This window comes from Pan troglodytes, chromosome 10 (assembly GCF_028858775.2).
Source record: "Pan troglodytes isolate AG18354 chromosome 10, NHGRI_mPanTro3-v2.0_pri, whole genome shotgun sequence".
NCBI classification, from domain to species: Eukaryota; Metazoa; Chordata; class Mammalia; order Primates; family Hominidae; genus Pan; species Pan troglodytes.
Window position 1 is genome coordinate 108,641,064 of NC_072408.2, and position 22,795 is coordinate 108,663,858.

The window sequence follows — 22,795 nt, forward strand, 5'->3', positions numbered from 1 at the left end:
GCTGGACGCAGTGGCTCACGTCTGTTAATTCCTGCAGTTTGGAAGCCGAGGCAGGCAGATCACTTGAGGTCAGAGGTTCGAGACCCGCCTGGCCAACATGGTGAAACCCTGTCTCTACTGAAAATACAAAAATTAGCCGGGTGTGGTGGCAGGTGCCTGTAATCCCAGCTACTCGTGAGGCTGAGCCAGGAGAATTGCTTGAACCTGGGAGGCGGAGGTTCTAGTGAGCCGGGACCATGTCACTGCACTCCAGCCTGGGCAACAGAGCAAGACTCCATCTCATAAATAAATAAATACTCATTTAAAAATAAATAAACCCATTACAGATTAACATATTTCTCATAAATAACTATATTTTCAAAAATAAAAAAAGTGAGAAACGGTACTTTGTAATTTTTAAAAATCTCTTTAATGTCTATTTAATAGAAGACAATATCTGTTCTACATCAGTTTGTTGCAATGTCACATGTCCTGTAGGCCTCGAGAAAACTCCACTGTGCTCTCATGAGAGAATGTGAGTAAAAGGCAAATAATGTCCTAATATTATTACGAAACTAGGTTTGAACTTAAGGATAACTGAAAAATATCTTGGGGTCCCAGGAGTCCCCAAACTATACTTTGAAAACTGCTGGCAGCATCATAGCTTACTTATTTTTATTTTTTATTGAGACAGGGTCTCATTTCATTGACCAGGCTGGAATGCAGTGGCATGATCTCAGGCTCACTGCAACCTCTGCCTCCCAGGCTCAAGCAGTCCTCCCACCTCAGCCTCCCAAGTAGTTGTGACTACAGGGGCATGCCACTATGCTGGCTAATTTTGTATTTTGTAGAGATGGGGTTTCACCATGTTGCCTAGGCTGGTCTCCCACCTTGGCCTCCCAAAGTGCTGGGATTACAGGCATGAGCCACCATGCCCGGCCCATAATAGCTCACTGTTAAATGCTAGACTGTAAGTGATTTTGAAGAATTCTGATGTACCTTCTATATTATAAAGAAATAAAGAGACTTGTCCAAAGCCAAACAATAAGGCAGCAATAAACAATGTTAGCTGGGCATGGTGGTGTACACCCATAGTCCCAGCTACTCAGGGGGCTGATGTCAGAGCATTGCTTATGCCCAGGAATTTGAGGCTGCAGTCTGCTATGATCATATCTGTGAATAGCCATTGCACTCCAGCCTGGACAACATAGCAAGACCCTGTTCCAAAAAAAAAAAAAAAAAGCCTCTCTCTAAAAACAAAGACACTTTACTTTCAGGTCTTTGTACAATTATAAAAATCAATATTCAGTGCTCACTGATTCTGCTCCCAAATAGGCAAAGCAATCCTGAAAGACTGCAAAAAGAACTAAGCTTGAGGCATCACACTACCTGACTTCAAAATATACCACAGAGCTACAGAAACTAAAACAGCATGGTGCTGGTATAAAACAGTCACAAAGATCAATGGAAGAGAATAGAGAATTCAGAAATAAATCCACAGATTTACAGCCAACTAATTTCTGACAAAAGTGCCAAGAACATACGATGGGGAAAGGACAGTCTCTTTAATACATGGTGCTGGGAAAAAGGATTTCCATATGCAGAAGAATGAAACTGGAACCCTACCTGTCACCACATACAAAACTCAATCAAAATGGATTAAAGACTTAAATCTAAGACCTGAAACTTGAAACTACTAGAAGAAAATAACTGGGGAAATTCAGGAAAATCATCTGGGCAAAGACTTATGGAGTAAGACCTAAAGAGAATACACAGCCAAAGATAAATGGACAAATGGGATTACATCAATCTAAAAAGCTTCTGCACAGCAAAGGAAACAATCAACAAAATGAAGAGACTACCTACAGAATGAGAAAAATTATTTGTAAACTATTCATTTGACAAGGGTTTAATAATCAGAATATATAAGGAACTCAAACAACTCAATGGCATAAAAAAACCCAAATAATCTGATTTTAATATTGGCAAAATATCAGAATAGACATTTCTCAAAAGAAGACACATGTAAGTGGCCATAGGTATATTTAAAAATGCTCAACATTACAAGTTATCAGGGAAATGTAATTAAAACCACAGTGAGACATCTCACCTTAGTCAAAGTGGCTATTATCAAAAAGACAGAAAATAAGAAATGCTAGCAAGGACTTGGCAAAAAGGCAATGCTTGTACTCTGTTAGTGGGAATGTAAATTAGTATAGCCACTATGGAAAACACTTTGAAGATTCCTCAAAAAACTAAAAATAGAACGACTATATGATCTAGCAATCCCACTACTGGGTATAAACCCAAAAGAAAGGAAATCAGTATAATGAAGAGCTATCTACACTCCCATGTTTATTTCAGCACTATTCACAATGGCCAAGATTTGGAGGCAAGCTAAGTGTCCATCAATGGATGAATGGATAAAGAAAATGGTTTATACACACAATGGGATATTATTCAGCCATAAATAAGAATAAAATCCTGTAATTTGCAGCAGCATGGATGGAACCAGAGGACATGATGTGAAGTAAAATAAGCCAGGCACAGAAAAACAAATTGCATTCACATTTCTCACTCATATGTGGGAGCTAAAAAACTGATCTCATGGAGGTAGAGAATAGAATGGTGGTTGCCAGAGGATGGAAAGGGTAGTGGGGGCAGTGGGGATGAAGAGTGATTGGCTAATAGGTACAAAAATAGTTAGATAGTCCTGGTGTTCGACAGCACAAGAGGGCAACTGTAATTAACAATAATTTATTGTATATTTCAAAATAGCTAAAAGTGAAGGTCTGGAATGTTCCCAACACAAAGAAATGATACATGGTTGAGATGATGGATATCCCCATTACCCAGATTTTATCATTCCACTTTTTTTTTTTTTTTTTTTTGAGACAGGGTCTCACTCTGTCACCCAGGGTGGAGCAGTGGCACAATCATGGCTAAATGTAGCCTCAATCTCCTGGGCTCCGGTGATCCTCCTACCTCAGCCTCCAGAGTAGCTGGGACTACAGGCACGTGCTACCACACCTAGCTAAGTTTTGTATTTTTTTGTAGAGATGGGGTTTTGTCATGTTGCCCAGGCTGGTCTTGTACACCTGAGTTCAAGCAACCCACCCACCTAAGCCTCTCAAAGTGCTGGGATTCAGGTGTGAGCCACTGCACCCAGCCTGATCATTACACATTGTATGCATGTATAAAAATATCACATGTACTCCATAAATGTGCATAACTATTATATAGCCATAATAATTAAAAATTAAAGTAATTAATTTTTTAAATAGCTAGCCAAGGTGACACATGCCTACAATCCCAGCTATGGGGAGGCTGAGGTGGGAGGATCACTTGAGCCCAGGAGTTCAAGACCAGTCTGGGGAACATAGCGAGATCCTGTCTCAAAAAATAAAAATATCAAAAAAGCTTGTGGATTCTGAAGCATTATACTTGATGTGGGATTTTCACCCCGTCTCCTGTTGCCCGTTTTCTCCCACCTGCAATTCATCTTCCACATTACCTCCAGAGCAACTGTTCTAAGCACAGATTTTATTTCATCACTCTCTTCCTTAAAATCCTTTGATGGTCCCCATTTTCTTCAGGATGAATTCACATTCCTTAGTACCACCCAGCAGGCAAGTCCTAAACTGGCCCCTGCCTGCCTCTTCGGCTTCATTTCCCTGTCACTCCAAAGATGCTGCAGCCCTTTAGAACTACTTTTGTTCTTAGAAGTTAATAATGTCTCATATCCATACCTTTACACCAATGGCATCTTTTCCTTAAGAAACAAAACAAACAAAAACACTCCCCTTCCTTTACTCAGCCATCTCCTTCCAGACCAAGCTCAGGTATCACACCATCTGAGAAAGTGTGCTTGGCACTGCATTCATCACAACACATTTCAAGTTTGCCTACTTGCCTGTCCATCTCCCTGTCTGGACTATGAGTTCCTCCAGAGCAGAAAGCAACTTAAATATATTTGTGTCTTTTTTTTTTTTTTTTTTTTTTTGGAGACAGAGTCTTACTCTGTTGCCCAGGCTGGAGTATAGTAGCACGATCTCGGCTCACCACAACCTCCACCTCCCAGATTCAAGTGATTCTCCTGCCTCAGCCTCCCGAGTAGCTGGGATTATAGGCACCTGCCACCACACCCGACTAATTTTTGTATTTTTAGTAGAGATGAGGTTTCACCATGTTGCCAGGCTGGTCTCAAACTCCTGACTTCAGGTGATCCACCCACCTCAGACTCCCAAAGTGTTGGGATTATAGGCCTGAGCCACCGTGCCCAGCCCTTTGTGTCTTTAGTCAACAGTAGACAACCTGGCTAATATAGTTTGCCTGTGTCCCCACCCAAATCTCATTTTGAATTGTAGCTCCCATAATCCCCATGTGTCATGGGAGGGACCTGATGGGAGGTAACCGAATCATGGGAGTAGGCTTTTCCCATGCTGTTCCTGTGATAGTGAGTAAGTCTCACAAGATCTGATGGTTTTATAAAGGGCAGTTCCTCTGCACATGCTCTCTTGCCTGCTGCCATGTAAGATGTGCCTTTGCTCCTCTTTCCCCTTTCACCATGATTGTAAGGCATCCCCAGCCATGTGGAACTGCAAGTACATTAAACCTCTTTTTCCTTTTTTTTTTTGAGACAGAGTCTCACTCTTGTCGCCCAGGCTGGAGTGCAATGACACGATCTTGGCTTACTGCAACCTCCACCTCCCAGGTTCAAGCAATTCTCCTGCCTCAGCCTCCCAAGTATCTGGGATTACAGGTGCCCGCCACCACACTTGGCAAATTTTTGTATTTTTAGTAGAGACAGGGTTTCACCATGTTCGCCAGGCTGGTCTTGAACTCCTGACCCGAGGTGATCCACCTGCCCTGGCCTCCCAAAGTGCTGGGATTACAGGCATGAGCCACCATGTCTGGCCTAAACCTCTTTTTCTTTATAAACTACCCAGTCTCGCGTATGTCTTCACAGCCGTATGAAAATGGACTAATACACTGGCCCAAAGTGAACACCTCCATAAGCCTGTCACATGAACAACTTCTGAAAATTTGCTTTAGAAGCTTTATCTAATTGGGAATTAATGAGAGACAGAAATGAAGTGAGAAAATGAAGGGGGGGAAAAAGGTTTATCAAAGGAAAAAGAAAAACTAGAATCCTAAAAAAATGAAGCAATTTTGAGAAGTAATCTTAAAGTGGGCAATATGGTTTTTAGTCTGATCATAGAATGAGTTTCACTCCCTGAATGAGTGTGACCTGACCTGGTCTTTCTGAAAGATCACTTTTTCCTGTGTAATTTAGTATGCATACGAATCACACATAGGCTGACTAATCAACTGCTGAAGATTCTGCATCTGTATCACAAGATGAGAACAATCTAAAGAACAGCAGAAATTTTAAAAAGATATATCATGAACATATATAATCTATTATAGTTACACCTGTTATATTTTAGAAGGAACTATAGGAAGCCTACATATATTAGTATACAGTACAAGCTATATTAAATAAAGGACTTGCTCCCTCTGATTTCATAGCAATCATAACACAGCACACCAAGGTCAAGAAATCACTGTGAGTTCTCCTGTTCTGTATTTAAGGAAAGATTAAGAGGCATAAGCTCACAGGGTGGTCTCCTGTCCTTTCTTCATGAGCACTCTGGCCACATGGAAAACAATGAGATGGGACAGTTGGCACTTAATTAGCTGAATGCCTAGGACCAGCCTCTACGCAAGATGTCTTACATACATTAGGCACCTCACTTAAACTACTCTTCCTAAGTTCAGTCACAATCAGCAACAAAAATAAATTTTGATGCTTATAAGTATTCATTCAACAAATATTCACTTGAGAACTACAAGTAGGGTCTGCGAGAGCAAATGAACTTGTCTATCTCGCTTACTTTTGTATCCCAAGATGTTGGTGGAGTGCCTAGCACATAATGGAACATAAGGACTGGAGGATTTTGCCTCTTAAGCCTCTTGAATCTGTCCATTTCTCTTCCTATGTCCTTCCACTGACCTAGTCCCAGGCCAGTCCTGTAGACTAACTGCCCTGCAGCCATTCTTGCCCCTTCTAATTCTGGATTTCTCAACTTCAGCACTATCGACATTTTGGGCTGGATGATTCTTTGTTGTAGGGGCTGCCCTGTGCACTATAGGATGTTTGGCAGGATCCCTGGCTTCTACCCACTAAATGCCAGTAGCATCAACCCCATGCCATGCCCCAGCTGTATCAACCAAAAATGTTTCTAGACATTTGGCAAAATCACACCTAGCTAAGAACCACTGTCCTAGAGCTGACTTGACCTCCTCTGTCCTCAGCCTCAGCAATTCTTACCCCTCTACAGTTGAACTCAAACAGCATCAAGCAAGAAAGCATCTCCCAGCTGGGCACAGTGGCTCACACCTGTAATCCCAGCACTTTGGGAGGCCGAGGTGGGTGGATCACCTGAGGTCAGGAGTTCAAGACCAGCCTGGCCAACCAGTGAAACCCCATCTCTATTAAAAATTTAAAAAGTTGCTGGGCGTGGCAGTGCAAGCCTGTAATCCCAGCTACTCAGGAGGCTGAGGCAGGAGAATCACTTGAACCCAGGAGGTGGAGGTTGCAGTGAGCCGAGATAGTGGCCACTGCACTCCAGACTGGGCGGCAGAGTGAGACTCCATCTCAAAAAAAAAAAAAAAAAAAAAAAAAAGCAAGCATCTCCTGATCCCCTGCCACCAGACCAAACTGATTCTCACTGCTGGTCTCTTCCACAACGATGTTCTATTTCTTTACAGCATTTCTCACAATAGTAATGAAGTGGCAGTTAATGTCTGACTGCACCACCAGAATATAAGCTCCTCGTCAGCAGGAGCCGAGTCTGCTTTGTTCACTGCTGGATCCCCAGGGGCCTGGTACAGTGCTCAAAAATTAAGTAGTCACTGAATGAATGAGGCAGGCACTCTGCCAGGGCACAGGGATTTGAAGATAAGGAAGATTCCATCTTTGTGACCAGGATGCTGAGCACAGAAATAGCAAATAAGTTTCATCTCCCAGGCAAGCTCAATTAACTGGTAACCAAATTGAGAAGCTGTGCATGTAAAAATAAGTTTCTTCTGAGGCAGCAAAATACAAGATACCACATTCCAAAGTGAAGTGTTGGGCCAAGATGCAAAGTTTCTTAAGGAACAGTTGCAGACTCATCCAAATCATGGTAGAAAGGCCCAGGAGGTGGCGATCAGAGGAGGTTTTCAGAGGTAGCTGGCATTCTGTGACGCCTGCTCTACCTCATTCAAGGGGGAGCAGTGGAAGTCTGTTTCCCACTTCCTTACGCCCAAGAAAAGGGCTCAACAAAATTACCAAGAGAACTCACTATGGGTCCATGAAGTTGGGTGGGTACCATGTCTGTGTAACACCTGAAAAATATAAAGTGCTGGCTGGCTAATTGCTCTGAGGACAAGAGAGAAGTTGTCACTCCACTGGAATCAGCCCACCCTCCCCTAGTCTGAGCAAAGGACCTGGGCCACATACAACAAAGAACCAGCAGAAGGTCACCCTGGGCCTACTCACTGGGCAAAAGAGGCTGAAATGAGAAGCTCCCATTATTATCAGATTCTTAGGATCTATGGAAGGAATAAGCAACCAAACGGAATGAAGAGGCATTTGGTCTCATCAGGGGAAAAGCAGGTGACCACTCCTGAGCACGGTGGTGGCTGTGGTCTCTGAAGGATGCCCCTTGAAAACACTCAAGAAAGAATAAGCTCTGGCCGGGCGCGGTGGCTCACGCCTGTAATCCAGCACTTTGGGAGGCCGAGGCGGGCGGATCACGAGGTCAGGAGATCAAGACCATCCTGGCTAACACGGTGAAACCCCGTCTCTACTAAAAATACAAAAAATTAGCCGGGCGAGGTGGCGGGCGCCTGTAGTCCCAGCTACTCAGGAGGCTGAGGCAGGAGAATGGCGTGAACCCCGGGGGGCGGAGCCTGCAGTGAGCCGAGATCGCGCCACTGCACTCCAACCTGGGCGACAGCGAGACTCCGTCTCAAAAGAAAGAAAGAAAGAAAGAAAGAATAAGCTCTGACACCTGCACAACATCCCAGAGAGCTCCTGCACTCATTCAGGAAGAAGTTTCCTGTCCTCATTTCCTTCCTTTCTTCCATGTGCTCCAACACAGGAGGGATCAGAAACAGGTTACAGAGCAGAAAGAGAATCATCAAGTGATGAAAAGTGAGAAGATGCCCACTGTGGCCACCCTCCCTTCCTCCACTGCAGGCTTTCTCCCTGCAGCAGGCCTGTACTGGGAGAAGGAACTTAGGCTTTAAGTTCTGTTATGCTTTAGGACTGAAGACTAATTGCTGAATTCACATTCTGTTCTGTAGTGTGAAGTGACCACAGAAATATCAGGCCCACCTGAATTTTCATCCAGGGGCAGGGGTGCAAGACAATACAAAGAGCCAGTGGAAGATGAAGAATAAAGGGATTGGCTACACATCCCACAAGGTGTGCTTATTCAACATGACAATTACAGCCAGCTGCCTACCCAGCATCACTTATCTATTCTTCTTCCATAAAGGAACCTACCCCTACATAACAAATATTTGGGAGACCAGTCCCGAGATTCAGAGGTAGGTCAGATTGGTCTAAAAGTAACTCCTTTCTCCTTTCAAGAGATTTGCTTAAGAATGGCTCTATAAGCATAACTGGGACCAATGCCAGGAAAGGACTGCTGAGGTCCTGGGTCAAGTTCTTCCTCCATCTTCTGACAGTCCTCTCAAAAGCTGGAGGAACACCAAACTGTTAGAGAAATTATTCTGAAACTATATCTGGGCTTAGGAACGGAAAAGTGCCATGATGAACAAGGCCGAGTCTTAGGAAGGCAGGGTGCCAGGGATGCGGTGTAGGCAGCTGGTAGGAAGTGTGGATCTAGAGCTTGTTGGAGAGGCAGCAGGCATGGTTAAGGCCAGGCGCAGTGGCTTATGTCTGTAATCCCAGCACTTTGGGAGGCCAAGACGGGCAAATCGCTTGAGGTCAGGAGTTTGAGACCAGCCTGGCTAACATGGTATAACCCCGTCTCTACTAAAAATACAAAAATTAGCCAGGTGTTGTGGTGGGTGCCTGTAATCCCAGCTACTCGGGAGGCTGACATAAGAGAATCGCTTGAACCCAGGAGGTGCAGGTTGCAGTGAGCTGAGATTGCGCCACTGCACTCCAGCCTGGGAGACAGAACGAGACTTCGTCTCAAAAAAAAAAAAAAAAAAAGTCAGGTTAAGTTTTTCTCTCACAATGTGATAACATTCATTAACAAAATGAACAATATTTAGATCTCAAGAGAAAGACCAAATGCAATTATCAAATCACCATATAAGTTAAAGGTATATATTTGATCATCACTGAAAGATTTATAACGGCACACTTGAGCTGTGTTTAACAAAGCTCCATATTAATATATCCATGCAAGAAAACAAGTTTCCCAGATAGATTAATTAACCAGATATTAAAAATAGAAACAATCTACTTTACAACTTCTAGAGCAAGGTAAAGGGCTAACAGCTATCACAAGACACAATGTCAACAGTAAAGCCAGGGAGAGGAAATGGGTTTTGACTGAAGCCAGTGTCTTCAAGACATCTGTTGTTCCGGCCCTTCTTTGGGTAACAGCCTCGTGATTATCTTCTGAAGCTCTCCTCTCAGTTCACATGGTTCAGTTGAGACTGACAGCCCCACCCACTCCCCTATTTCTGGAGACGATCCCAGTGGTTAACAAGGGTATAACAAGGGCACTCATTCCTCTGGCTAGGCAGGCAGCCCTGGGTCTAGTTGGCACTAATGAGAAAGAAAAGCTATCTTTCTGCTGCAGTTACTGAACTGGTAGAACAGAAGGTGGGGTTGCCAGCAGCAATCCTTGTTCTCATATGAGGAGAGCTTGCTGAGAAGTAAACTAAAGAGGGGAAGGCAGAGGTGAGGAACAGGGACAAAAAGAGATTTCTGATGACATCATTTGAGCACCTCGATCCACTCCTGCCAGAAATTTCACCATATATATATATATATATATTTTTGTTGTTGTTGTTGCTGTTGTTGTTGTTGTTAACCTTTTTGTTTTGTTTTGTTTGAGACAGAGCCTCACTCTGTCGCCCAAGCTGGAGTGCAGTGGCACAATCTTGTCTCACTGCAACATCTGCCTCCAGGGTTCAAGCGATTCTCCTGCCTCAGCCTACCAAGTAGCTGGGACTACAGGCATGCACCACCACGCCCAGTTAATTTTTGTATTTTTTGTAGAGACAGGGTTTCACCATGTTGGCCAGGCTGCTTTCGAACTCACCTTGGCCTCCCAAAGTGCTGGGATTACACACATGAGCCACCACACCTGGCCTCATCCTATATTTTTCAATTATCCCAGTTAACAAACTGGTTAATAATAAACTAGTTAATAAGCTAGGTCTGAGTTGGGAGTCTGTCACTTGCAACCTAGTGCTGTTAACTAATTCTAGCCGCAATGTTAAACCACTAGTAATTCAAAAAGAAAAAGCGATCACAAACTTCTCTGACATTACCAACTTTATGCTAAAATTACTCCCACCACTTCCTAAAATAATCTTTCCTTGTCTCTCTTCTGTTTAAACTCCTACTTGTCCATGAAGCCTCCCTAAAGCTCATGCCTCCTTGTAAAGGTGTCAGAACTGCCTCGAGGATGTTTCAACCCACAACATTCTTCTGTTTTCTGACTTTCTAAGCAATTGTTGTGTACCAACTCAGGCATTCAATTGCTTATTCCCCTGTGTTGTTATTCAATCCTCATACATACATCTTGGCCTCATCTCAACTAAACAATAGCCAAAGGCATGAGCTATAATTATTTGTATCTCTGACAGCATTTTCCACTGTATATTCTGACGACAGCATCTTCCACTGTACAGTCTAACAACAGGTCTCAGGTTTTTAGAGAAAGTTACCGGAGCAGGAATGACTCTCAGAGCATGAAAATGTTCAAGTTATATCAGATCAATCACATTTGAGAAATAAAAGGGAACTATAAACACTACATCAGAGCAAAAAATTTACCTTTACTTGAAATAAATTTGAAAGGATGTCAGTTAAGATCAACCCAATTAATCAATCCATTCATTCATGCATCCATCAAGTATTTATTCAGCATCTACTGGGTACCAATCACTTTCTAGTGGCTAAGAATACAGCAGAGAATAAGACAAGGTCCCTACTTTGATAGTTAGCTGGACTATGTACCTCTCACAAACCCCCCAAAAGAAAGAGACCCTTTAAAAAGGCTGTGTGTGGCCATTGGCAGCTCTAGTATAAAATCCATTACGTTATAAGTCATGCTTCTCATGTGAAGTATCCAATAAATGTATATTCACAAAACATTAAAGCTAAAATGAGGCTCTTAGAAATATAGTCTCATAGTTTGTAAACATTTTTTAAACAATGAAACCTTTCCCAGAAAACAAGTCCACACGAAATAGATAAGAGGGGCTACTCCCAACCCACAAGGCAGCTGGGAGTAACTCAGTTTGGGAACCACTGAGGATCACAATTTGTGCTGCACCTAGGAGCAGGCCAGACGGTCCCCACTCTCAGGCCAGGCCTCTTTCTAATTCATCTATTTGTTGCCTTTGGCCAAGAACACACTCAAATATATCTGTTTAATGAATGAACTAATCAAATACAAAAATGATAACTAATTTCTTGAAATAAGGCCAGTATAAGACACTGGTCACCACTGAGGCTGAACATAACTTGAGCTAGACCCAGTTTTCAATTCTCCTTTTCACAGAAAATAACTCATTGATTCAAAATGGCAACAGAAAGCAGGAAAGCAAAAGGGAGCAGAGGGGTCAGGGAAAAATTACCATTCATTACGAGTAGATTCTATGTGAACCTATTTTGCTTCCTTATGCAAGTTAATTCTTGGATATTTGTTTCCATACTTAGTGCACAAAGGAAGTGATACGTTATACATACACCATACTCCCACACACAGATACACATACACATATACACACTGATCTACAACCCTCTATTAGTAATCCTGAAATCCAAAATGCTCTGAATACTGGAGGGGCTTTCAACTTTTTGTTTCTAATTTTTAATTTTTTTAATTTTATTTTTCTGATTTTTAATTTTTTTTTTTTCCAAAACAGACCAGCCCTACCTAGAGATCTTTTTGTACCTTATTTGGCAACTAAACTTGACCTGCCCTGTACTTATTTGGTGGCAAAATGACTAAACTGACTTGAGGCTAGGTATAGTCTGTATTTTCCTGAGTGTGAAGAATTGTGGACTTGTATATAAATGGTTCAATTAAATAATGATGGCCCTGAAATAATAAATTTTAACTCAAAAACACGTTTTAAAATCTATACAGTAGCAACTAACAGAGAACAAATTATTTAAAAACCAGAAGTTTCTAAGCTAAAAAGGATCTTAAGAGCAGTCAATCTAGTAACACCATTTGTGGAGCTAACTAATTTACAATAGACTGATTACCTGCTACCTACAGCCCAAGGCAATGCATTTTTGTGACCACTAGTCCCCATTCTGAAGGCTCTCCCTGTGGGAGTTGTTTTTTTTTTTTTTTTTTTTTTGAGACCAGGTCTACCAGGCTGGAGTGCATGGCATAATCACAGGCACTGCACCTCAAACTCCTGGGCTCAAGCAACACTCCTGCCACAGCCTCCTGCCTCCTGAGCAGCTGGGACTACAGGCATGTACCACCACACCTAGCTAACTTTTTTTATTTATGTATTTATTTTTGAGACAAGGTTTCACTCTGTCACCCAGGCTTAAGTGCAGTGGTGCAATCACGGCTCATGCAGCCTCAACCACCAGGGCTCAAGTGATCCTCCCACCCCAGTCTCCCAAGCAGCTGGGACTACTCTACTTTTTTAGCAGAGATAGGGTTTCGCCATGTTGCCCAGGCTGGTCTCAAACTCCTGAGCTCAAGCAATTCTCCTGCCTTGGCCTGCCAAAGTGCTGGGATTACAGGTGTGAGCCACCACGCCCAGCCTTTATTTTTATTTTTATTTGTAGAGACAGGGTCTCCTTTGTTTCCCAGGCTTGTCCAACTCCTGACTTCAAGCAATCCTCCAGCCTTAGTCTCCCAAAGTCCTGGGATTACAGGCATGAGCCACCTCACCCAGCTTGTTTTGTTTGATACTTCCTTCCCTCAATTCTACTTCTCGAAGTTTGGATGAGTATAGAAAAGGCTTATCAAAATACAGCATCAAATACCTGTTATATTGAGAGGAGGAGACAATAACAAATTTACAATTAACAATGATCTTCTGAGGGCCAGGCACAGTGGCTCGCACCTATAATCCCAGCATTTTGGGAGGCCAAGGCAGGCGGATCACCTAAGGTCCAGAGTTTGAGACCAGCCTGGCCAACATGGTGAAACCCTGTCTCTACTAAAAATACAAAAACTTAGTCTAGCGTGATGGCGGGTGCCTATAATCCCAGCTACTCCGGAGGGTGGGGCAGGGAAAATTACTTGAACCTGGAAGGTGGAGGTTGCAGTGAGCTGAGATCACCCCACTGCACTCCAGCGTGGGCAAGAGTGAGACTCTATCTCAAAACAAAACAAAAAAAACAATGATCTTCTTAGTCCAAAAGGACTTACAATTAGTGAGCTTACAATCCATTACAATTAGTGAGATTATTAACAAGTTGGTAATATTAACTATATGATCAAAGTATTCTGATTCAAGGATATATTTCAAAATAAGGTTTAAGGACATAAAAGAGTTGATAATATAATAGCAGCAGTAGCCATGACCATTTAATGAGGGTCTGTTATGTAGTAGGAACTGTGTGAGGTGCTTTACATACCCGTCTTATTTAATCCTCATCATCAACCCTGCAAGGAAGGTAATCTGGCCTCCATTTCAAAGATGAGGAAGCTCAGAGAGGTTAAATATCCTTCCCAAGATCAGACAAGGAACAGCCTGGGCTGTTTGAGAAACCATAAAAAGGGGTGCTCAAGAGCACAGCTTAGGCTGGTCGTGGTGGCTCATGCCTGTAATCCCATGGGAGACCACAGCAAGCGAATCATGAGGTCAGGAGTTCCAGACCAGTCTGGCCGACATAGTGAAACCCCATCTCTACTAAAAATACAAAAAATTAGCCAGGTGTGGTGGCACGCACCTGTAATCCCAGCTACTCGGGAGGCTGAGACATGAGAATCACGTGAACCCGGGAGGCAGAGGTTGCAGTGAGCCGAGATTGCGCCATTGCACTCCAGCTTGGGTGACAGTGTGAGACTCCATCTCAAAAAACAAACAAACAAAAAAGCACAGCTCAGAGCCAGCCTGGCTTGGTTTGAAGCCCAGCTCTGCCACAAATTAGCTGGATTGTTATGCAAATGCATCCATTTCATCACCTATAAAATGGGTATAATAATAGCACCTATCCCACAGGGGTGATGTTGTGAGGATTAAATCAGTTAACATATGTAAAGCAATTAAGAGAGTGCCTGATACCTGTTAAGACCAATATAAGTATTAGCTATTATTATGATCATTATCAACTGGAGCCAGCAATCAAGGCCAAATCTGCCTAATCATGCAGCTCCTCTTTTCCATTATGCCTTACAAGTTAACCACAGGCCAGCTGCCTTCACCTCTCATGACACCTGTTGGCACTGTCTGCCTCTCATTTCTCTTGTCTGTTCCAAACCTTATGATCTGTGGCCATTTCAGGACTGCAACAAAATGTCTCTCTTTTGGTAAACAGCCAAGCATGGAATGAAAGCAAAAAGAAAAGGATATAAAATGAAAAATTCGGGCCAGGTGTGGTGGCTTACACCTGTAATCCCAACACTTTGGGAGGCCAAGGCAGGCAGATCACTTGAGGTCAGAAGTTTTGAGACCAGCCTGGCCAACATAGTGAAACTCCATCTCTGCTAAAAATACAAAAATTAGCTGTGCATGGTGGTACGCGCCTGTAGTCCCAGCTACTCAGGAGGCTGAGGTAGGAGAATTTCTTGAACCTGAGAGGTAGAGGTTGCAATGAGCCGAGATGGAGCCACTGCATTCCAGCCTGGGCAACAGAGCAAGACTCTGTCTCAAAAAAATAAAATGAAGAATTCTAACACCTGATGCCTTTAAGTCATCTTCACACTGCATGGGACTTAATAGTTAACTCAAAATTAATCAAGGCCAAAAAAATCACACAAAAGCAATAAGGCACCTAACTACACACAGATACATTAAGTTGCAACACATGAAACAAAGACGAGCAAGTACTATAATATTAAGTACATATTTCACACTTACAAATCTGGAGCTTTCTCACCCTTATGGTAAGACATTTTTTCCCAGCCTCTAGAACCAAGAACTACTAAAAAAGTACATGCTCAGAATTCATGCCATATAATTTAGCCATTAAACAAACACTTGCACTGCATACTCTGGCAGTACCTGGCACTGTGCTTGGGCCAGGGTTACAGTATTTACAGACAGCACCTTCTCTTACGGAGCTTACAATCCAGCATGGGTAAAGACTTCAAGCAAATGTATACTGTGGCATTTCTAAAAACTACTCTGTTAAATTTTAAAACCTTTTGCAACCTCCTACCAAAAAAAAAAAAAACTAAAACTAAGGAACAGATTTCAAACCACTTAAAAATACAGCTTTCCTCCCCGTTGCTAAAAGTGGCTTTCTTGGGCCAGGTGCGGTAGCTCATGCCTGTAACCCCAGCACTTTAGAAAGCCAAGAAGGGAGGATCACTTGAGCCCAGGACTTCCAGACCAACCTGGGCAACATAGGGAGACCTCCGTCTCTATTTTTAAAAAACGGTGGGCGAGGGAGCAATATCTAAAATCACATACATGCCTTTTTCCAGTTCTGACTTGCTCATAGTCTCTGCACACGTTTATGATAAAGAATACTGTATTTGGCCGGGCGCGGTGGCTCACGCCTGTAATCCCAGCACTCGGGGACGCCGAGACAGGGCGATCGCCTGAGCTCAGGAGTTCGAGACCAGCCTGGGCAACATGGCAAAACCCCGTCTCTAATAATGAAAAAATACATACTGTATCGGGGCATCGCGGGGCACGGCGAGGGCAGTGCAGGGTCGAGGCGCCCGGTCCAGGCTGCGGCGCCGCTACTCACCTCTCCGAACTGGAAGGCGGAGACGATGGTGACAACGACGCCCAAGAAGCACACGTAGAGCCCATACCTGTGGGACAGGCAGGTATAGGTCTGTCTCTGCAGGAGCTTGAACAGCATCACCCCTTCACCGCCACGCCACGCCCCGAGGAGCCTGAGCCGCCGCCGCCGCCGCCGCCGCCGCCTCAGCGAGCCGCCATTCAGGGGCCCCGGTCGGGCCGCCGCGCGCAGGTCACAGCCTCCGGGCGCCGCTCATTGCAGCTCCGGCGACGGACGCCCGCTCGGCTCCGCGCCGCGGCCGCCGCTTCCGGGAGCCGGGAGCCCACGCCCTCGGCGCGGCGGAGGCGGACCTGCGGCCGGCGAGGCGGCCGGCGCCGCCCGGGTCTGGCCGGGCGAGAGGCGGCTGCGGCGGCGGCGGGGTCTCCAGCGCCACCTGGAGGACGGAGGGGCATAGGGAAGGTGCGCGCCCTCCCCACCTGCGCTTGCGCAGCGGGCCCTGAGGGCTGGGCTGGGAGGGGCGGAGCTGAGCTGGGATCCACTTACCCGGTTGGGCAGACGACCAAGAGAAAACTGCCCTCTGCGTCGAGACTGTGCCATAGACGATACTATAATGCCATGAATATTTTTGTGCATAAAACCTTCTCTGCACTTAGCATTCTCTGCAGAGTGCTAAAAGGAGATGCTGTATGTGGCTCCTTTCCTCCAACCCCCAACTATATTGTTTGAAAGAGGAAACCTTTGGGTTAAATCTGCCAAAACCGAATTTCATTCATTCATTTAGTCGTTAAATATGTAATTTGTGCCTGTTAGGTGGCATAGTGCTTGGTGTCAGGTATTCAAAAATGAACTAGACCTGGCTACTGTTCTCAGAGAGTCTAGTGGGGGAGATAAACATGTAAACCACTAAATACAAGAGTTGTTACGATAGAAATCATGCGATGAACTGGAGGGGAACCAGCTCAGGGGTAGCCAGGTAATCCGACTTTGACACCAGGTTTTTCCCACGAGATCCTTTCCTTGGTGCCTCTGATTTACGAAAGGGAGATCTTTTTCTTAATCCCAATGCACCCTGGTTAATAAGATTTTTTCCTAGTCACCCTGGGAAACAATACACTTATCTAATGTTGCCATCATTCAAAGCATTTTTAAAAATATCTTGGGAGCCAGCTTCAGGAAATACTCAAATTCGCACCCTCAGTTTGATGGTCAGGTGGAATTAACAGACTTGCAAAAGGGGTTAGCTTCACTCCAATCCAAGGCAAGATTTTTTACACTTTGCTGTCACTTCTTTTAATCCTTCTTTTAAAAAAGATGATTGATATATGCTATATGTACATGGCAAAAGATTATTGCAGTTGTACAAGACACATATAGTTCTGAGGTCTTTTCAAGCATGATAACAGATCTGAGGACTTAATCGGAAGGGGTAAAAAAGCATGGTAACAGATATAAAAACATCTGCCACTCAACAGGACTCTCAGGATAACGGCCAACATTTATGTAGCATCTGCCATGTGCCCAGCTCATCTAATCCTCACAATAATCTTATAATGGAGATACCATTATTATCCCCATTCTACAGATCAAGAAACTGTGATGAAAAAAAGTAACTATCTAACATCACACAAATAGTAAATGACAGAATTGAGATTTGAACCAGGTACTTAGGCTGTAGAACAGGGCCAAGATTAGGGGAAGGTACTGTGAAATGAGTCATGCAAGTTTGGAGTGAGATTCTGTCTTTGTTTATAGTTTTGATATCGGGGCTGGGTGTGGTGGCTCATGCATGTAATCCCAATACTTTGGGAGGTCGATGTGGGAGGATAGCTTGAGCCCAGGAGTCTGGGAGCCCAGAAGTTTGAGACCAGCCTGGGTAACATAGACCCTGTTCCAATTAAAAGAAAAAAAAAATTTTAAACGTAAAATAAAACATAAAGTTTGGGTGTTTTGCTTTTCATGGATATTCTTCAGTAATGTTTTTTGTTTTTTTTTGTTTTTTGGGTGTTTTTTTTTTTTTTTTTGAGACAGAGTCTTGCTCTGTTGCCCAGACTGGGTTGCAGTGGCGTGATCTCAGCTCACTGCAACCTCCGCCTCCTGGCATCAAGCAATTCTCCTGACTCAGCCTCCTGAGTAGCTGGGATTACAGGCACATGCCACCACCCCCGGCTAATTTTTGCATTTTTAGTAGAGATGGGGTTTCAGCATCTTGGCCAGGCTGGTCTTGAACTCCTGACCTCAAGTGATTCACCTGCCTTGACCTCCCAAAGTGCTAGGATTACAAGCATGAGCCACTGCGCCCAACCATTAATTTTGATTTTTTAAAAATATTGCATTAGGCTGGGCACGGTGGCTCACGCCTATAATCCCAGCACTTTGGGAGGCTGAGGCGAGTGGATCACCTGAGGTCAGGAGTCTGAGACCAGCCTGACCAACATGGAGAAACCCCATCTCTACTAAAAATACAAAATTAGCAGGGCATGGTGGCACATGCCTGTAATCCCAGCTACTCAGGAAGCTGAGGCAGGAGAATCACTTGAACCCGGGAGGCAGAGGTTGCGGTCAGCCGAGATCGCGCCATTGCACTCCAGCCTGGGCAACAAGAGTGAAACTCCGTCTAAAAAAAAAAAAAAAAAAAAAAAAATATATATATATATATATATATAGCATTAAAATATTATTCCTCTTGATTAGTGAGTTTTTTGGAGTTCCCTCGGATTTTGCACCCAAGACAAGTGCTTCACTGTCCTCACTTTAGTCCTAGCCTTGCCTAGAACCTGTCCTTCTTAAAAAGTATGCTTTGTTGTAGTATGAATTACCCTTAAATTTTTCCTTTATCTTTAGGCTCCAACTAGACAGCCTCAAGGGAGGTCAGGAGCATTGTCTAAGTCCTTTCTTCTAGAGAACTTGCTCTTGTTCACTCCCTTTTCCCCCTCCTCAGGCAGTATGGTTGAACTTGAGTAAAATAAATGTGGGTGCAATATGATATACCTGTAGTAGCTACCTTATACAGTTAGGAGGGTTATGTAAAATAACACATGAAAATGCTCAAGTGCCTGGGACATTTTTAGTGTTGGAAAATTTTAAGAAAATTAACATTTAGCCTTGTTCTGAAAGCAATGAGGTTTTCAGCAGGAGAATTAACTGATTAAATATGCACTTCAAGAACATTAGTAGTATGTAAATGCATAATTTGTGGAAATTATTTTTTTAAATTTTTTGTAGAGACAGGGTCTCACTATGTTGCCCAGGCTGGTGTTGAACTTCTGGGCTCAAGCAATCCTCCCACTTTGGCCTCCCAACATGCTGGGAGCCACCTCACCTGGCCTGGAAATGATTTTAAACTCTCCACATCTGAACAGTGGAAAAAATATGCAGTAGCATCCCATTTATCTGGAAATATTTTATCTGGCAACCTAAAAGAGCCAGAAAAGCCAAAAGATCAAAAAGGATTCCCAGGAACCCAGTGAAACCCCTGAGTTTTGCTTTTAGAAGAACCCCACAGTCCCTCTCAAAATCTGATAAATATAATTCCGAGAAACTGTCATCTGGGTTCTCAGTCTATAGCAGATAAATAAATAAATAAAGAGGTCCCTTTCCTGCCTTTCTCCCAAACACGAAGTAACTAGAGAAAAAAATGATATAGAAAATATTTTTTTAAAAAGTCAAATGAATTCCAAAAATGTAATCATCTTCACATCAATGATGTAGATATCTGTAAGAGCAGAGAGATAGAGTGAAGGCAACAGTACCTCCAAGTACAGTCAGTAGGCTAATATGGCATATAGTGGTGAGCGCAATCTATCAGAAAAGTTTAAGTAATGGTTAGTGTTTATTCAGCATTTGTGAATGAATGCTTTGTGCTGGGCATTTTATTGGACATTGAGTCTATCTCGTAATGACTTAGGTACCCCAATACTTGGGTACCAAGAAAGACATGGTCCCTGCTTTTGTGGGATTTACACTCTGGAGGGGCATATATATATAGGATTAGTATTGTGAGGGGCACTAACCTAGCCTGGGAGGTCAGGGATGGCTTCCTGGAGGAGGTGATGCTAAAGATTGAGCTGGAGGACTCAAGATGTGGGGTGGGAAGGGAACTATGTTCCAGGCAAGGATTCCACATGGAAGACCTAATCTAAGGCAAGAGGGGCTGGAGATGCAATGAAATGGAACTAGAGAGTCTGGCAGGATCTTAAAGGCCATAGCAAGAATGAAAGACCTTATCCTAAAGACAATGAAGAATTTTAATAAAGTCTAACAAATGACACAATCAGATAATGAATTTCAAGAGTTATCATAACTGTGTTGTGGAAAATGTATTGGAGGGGGCCTGAGGAGTTGAAATCAGACCAGTGATAGTAGAGTTGCCAGATAAAATACCCAGTTAAATGTGAATTTCAGATAAGCAGCCACATACATTTAGCATAAGCAAATCCCATGCAATACTTAAAAAGCTTTATTTACTTGAAATTCACATATAACTGTGTGTCCTGTATTTTTTATTTTATTTTATTTTTTTGAGATGGAGTTTCGTTCTTATTGCCCAGGCCAGAGTGCAATGGCGTGATCTTGGCTCACTGTAACCTCTGCCTTTCGGGTTCAAGTGATTCTCATGCCTCAGCCTCCTGAGTAGCTCGTATTACAGGTGCCCACCACCACACTCGGCTAATTTTTTGTATTTTTAGTAGAGACAGGGTTTCACCATGTTGGCCAGGCTGGTCTTGAACTCCTGACCTCAGGTGATCCACCCGCCTCAGCCTCCCAAAGTGTTGGGATTACAGGCGTTAGCCACCATGCCCAGCTGTGTCCTGTATTTTTATTTGCTGCAGATGTTCTGAGCCACTCTTGACCAGGCATGGGAATTCCTGTCCCTTGGCCCAAGCCAGTGCCTAGAAAGTGTATCTGAGTCAGGGATGAAGTATTAGCCTATATATCCCCTTGTCCACAGATGTAAAACAACATTCTGCAGTTAATTTCATTAATATTAAAGCTGATCCTCATCTGCCTGTATCTTGCATGATCTTCTCAATTGGTTCAAAACTCAGGAGACAATGAGAATGTTTTTATGTATTGGACCCTAAAACATTTACCATCTTTGAGTCTCCCTTTGCTTAGCCAGGGTGAAAACTGAACATCCAAAGTAAACAATCTTGCTCAAACAGGGACCTCTTGTCCCAGGCCTACACATATTTTGTATATAGAAATAGTGTGCTTCAAAAGCCTCACCGTGAGGTCATAAGAAAATTAAAGAGCTTTCAGTAGCTGATTAAAGTTAAAATACCTCCTGTTAAGTCTATATTTAATTAAGTCCTTGCTTTATTAATGATAAGAAGATAAAATGTTCATGTTGTAAATGCTTTCCTTTTAAGCTCTAGGCTTGAAAACCTTGCTTGTTCCCAGGAAACACATTTTGATTTTATTCCCTCCCTTAGTGTATATTCATAGACATGTAAGTTGTAAGTGATCCTATTCCTTTCTTTAGTCTAAGAAAGCCAGACAGCCATAAAAAAGAATGAAATTATGTCCTTTGCAGCAACATGAATTGAGCTGGGTGCTATTATCCTAAGTGAACTAACTCAGAAACAGAAAATCAAATGCTGCATGTTCTCATTGATAAGTGGGAGCTAAACAACGGGTACACATAGACATAAAAATGGCAATATTAATAATAAAAACCAGGGACTCCAAAAAAGGTGACAGTTGGGGGGTGATGAGATTTGAAAAATTACCTGTCAGGTACAATGTTCACTATTTGGGTAATGGGTACACTAGAAGCTCAATCTTTACTAGTATTCAGTATGCCTATTTAACAAACATGCATGTGTATCCCTTCAATCTGGAATAAAATTAAATACATTTTAAAAAGAAAGTGAGGATGGCTTTTAATTTTTGCAAACTAGTGCAAACAAAATTATTAAGTAATTTAACTGTTTCTGATAGAATTTCCTTTTCCTTTTTTTTTTTTTTTTTTTTTTGAGATGGAGTCTCACTCTGATGCCCAGGCAGGAGTGCTTTGGCACGGTCTCTGCTCATTGCAACCTCCGCCTCCTTGGTTCAAGTGACTCTCCTGCCTCAGCTTCCCAAGTATCTGGGATTACAAGCACCTGCCACCATGCCTGGCTAATTTTTGTATTTTTAGTAGAAATGGGGTTTCACCATGTTGGCCAGGCTGGTCTCAAACTTCTGGCTTCAGGTAATCCGCCTGCCTCGGCCTCCCAAAGTGCTGGGATTACAGGCATGAGCCACCGCAGCCAGCCTCTGACAGAATTTCAAGAGCCAAATCTATGGCCATACCACCCTGAAGGCGCCCAATTTCATCTGATCTCCTTAAAGCTAAGCAGGGTTGGGCCTGGTTAGTACTTGGATGGAAGAATTTCAAGAGCCAAAACATAACATGGCTCACTGTTAACTTTTTTGTGAGTTCAAACACATCACATATATATAAAATACCTAATTTTCACATAAATGTAACCATACTTTGTCCTTTTTTTTTTTTTTTTTTTTTTTTTTGAGATGGAGCCTCGCCCTGTTACCCAGGCTGGAGTGCAATGGCACAATCTTGGCTCACTGCAACCTCTACCTCCCACGTTCAAGCAATTCTCCTGCCTCAGCCTCCCAAGTAGCTGAGATTACAGGAATGTGCCACCACGCCCAGTTAATTTAGTATTTTTAGTAGAAACGGGGTTTCACCATGTTAGCCAGGCTGGTCTCAAA

At 43.2% G+C, this 22,795-nt stretch overlaps 1 protein-coding gene across 6 annotated transcripts in view; it reads right to left on the reverse strand.

The window, feature by feature from the left end:
* The window catches only part of GNPTAB (N-acetylglucosamine-1-phosphate transferase subunits alpha and beta), an 86,042-nt gene extending 69,533 nt beyond the window's left edge, over window positions 1-16,509 (reverse strand). For 2 of the 6 annotated variants that reach the window (XM_001155334.7, XM_054663464.2), the window contains exon 1: window positions 16,085-16,509. In XM_001155334.7, coding sequence (XP_001155334.5) covers window positions 16,085-16,201 — 117 coding nt within the window. In that variant the 5' untranslated portion in view covers window positions 16,202-16,509. The remainder of the gene's footprint in view (window positions 1-16,084) is intronic. The other 4 variants (XM_063787020.1, XM_016924048.4, XM_063787019.1 and 1 more) reach the window with 4 other exon arrangements.
* Between the last annotated feature and the right edge of the window lie 6,286 nt (window positions 16,510-22,795).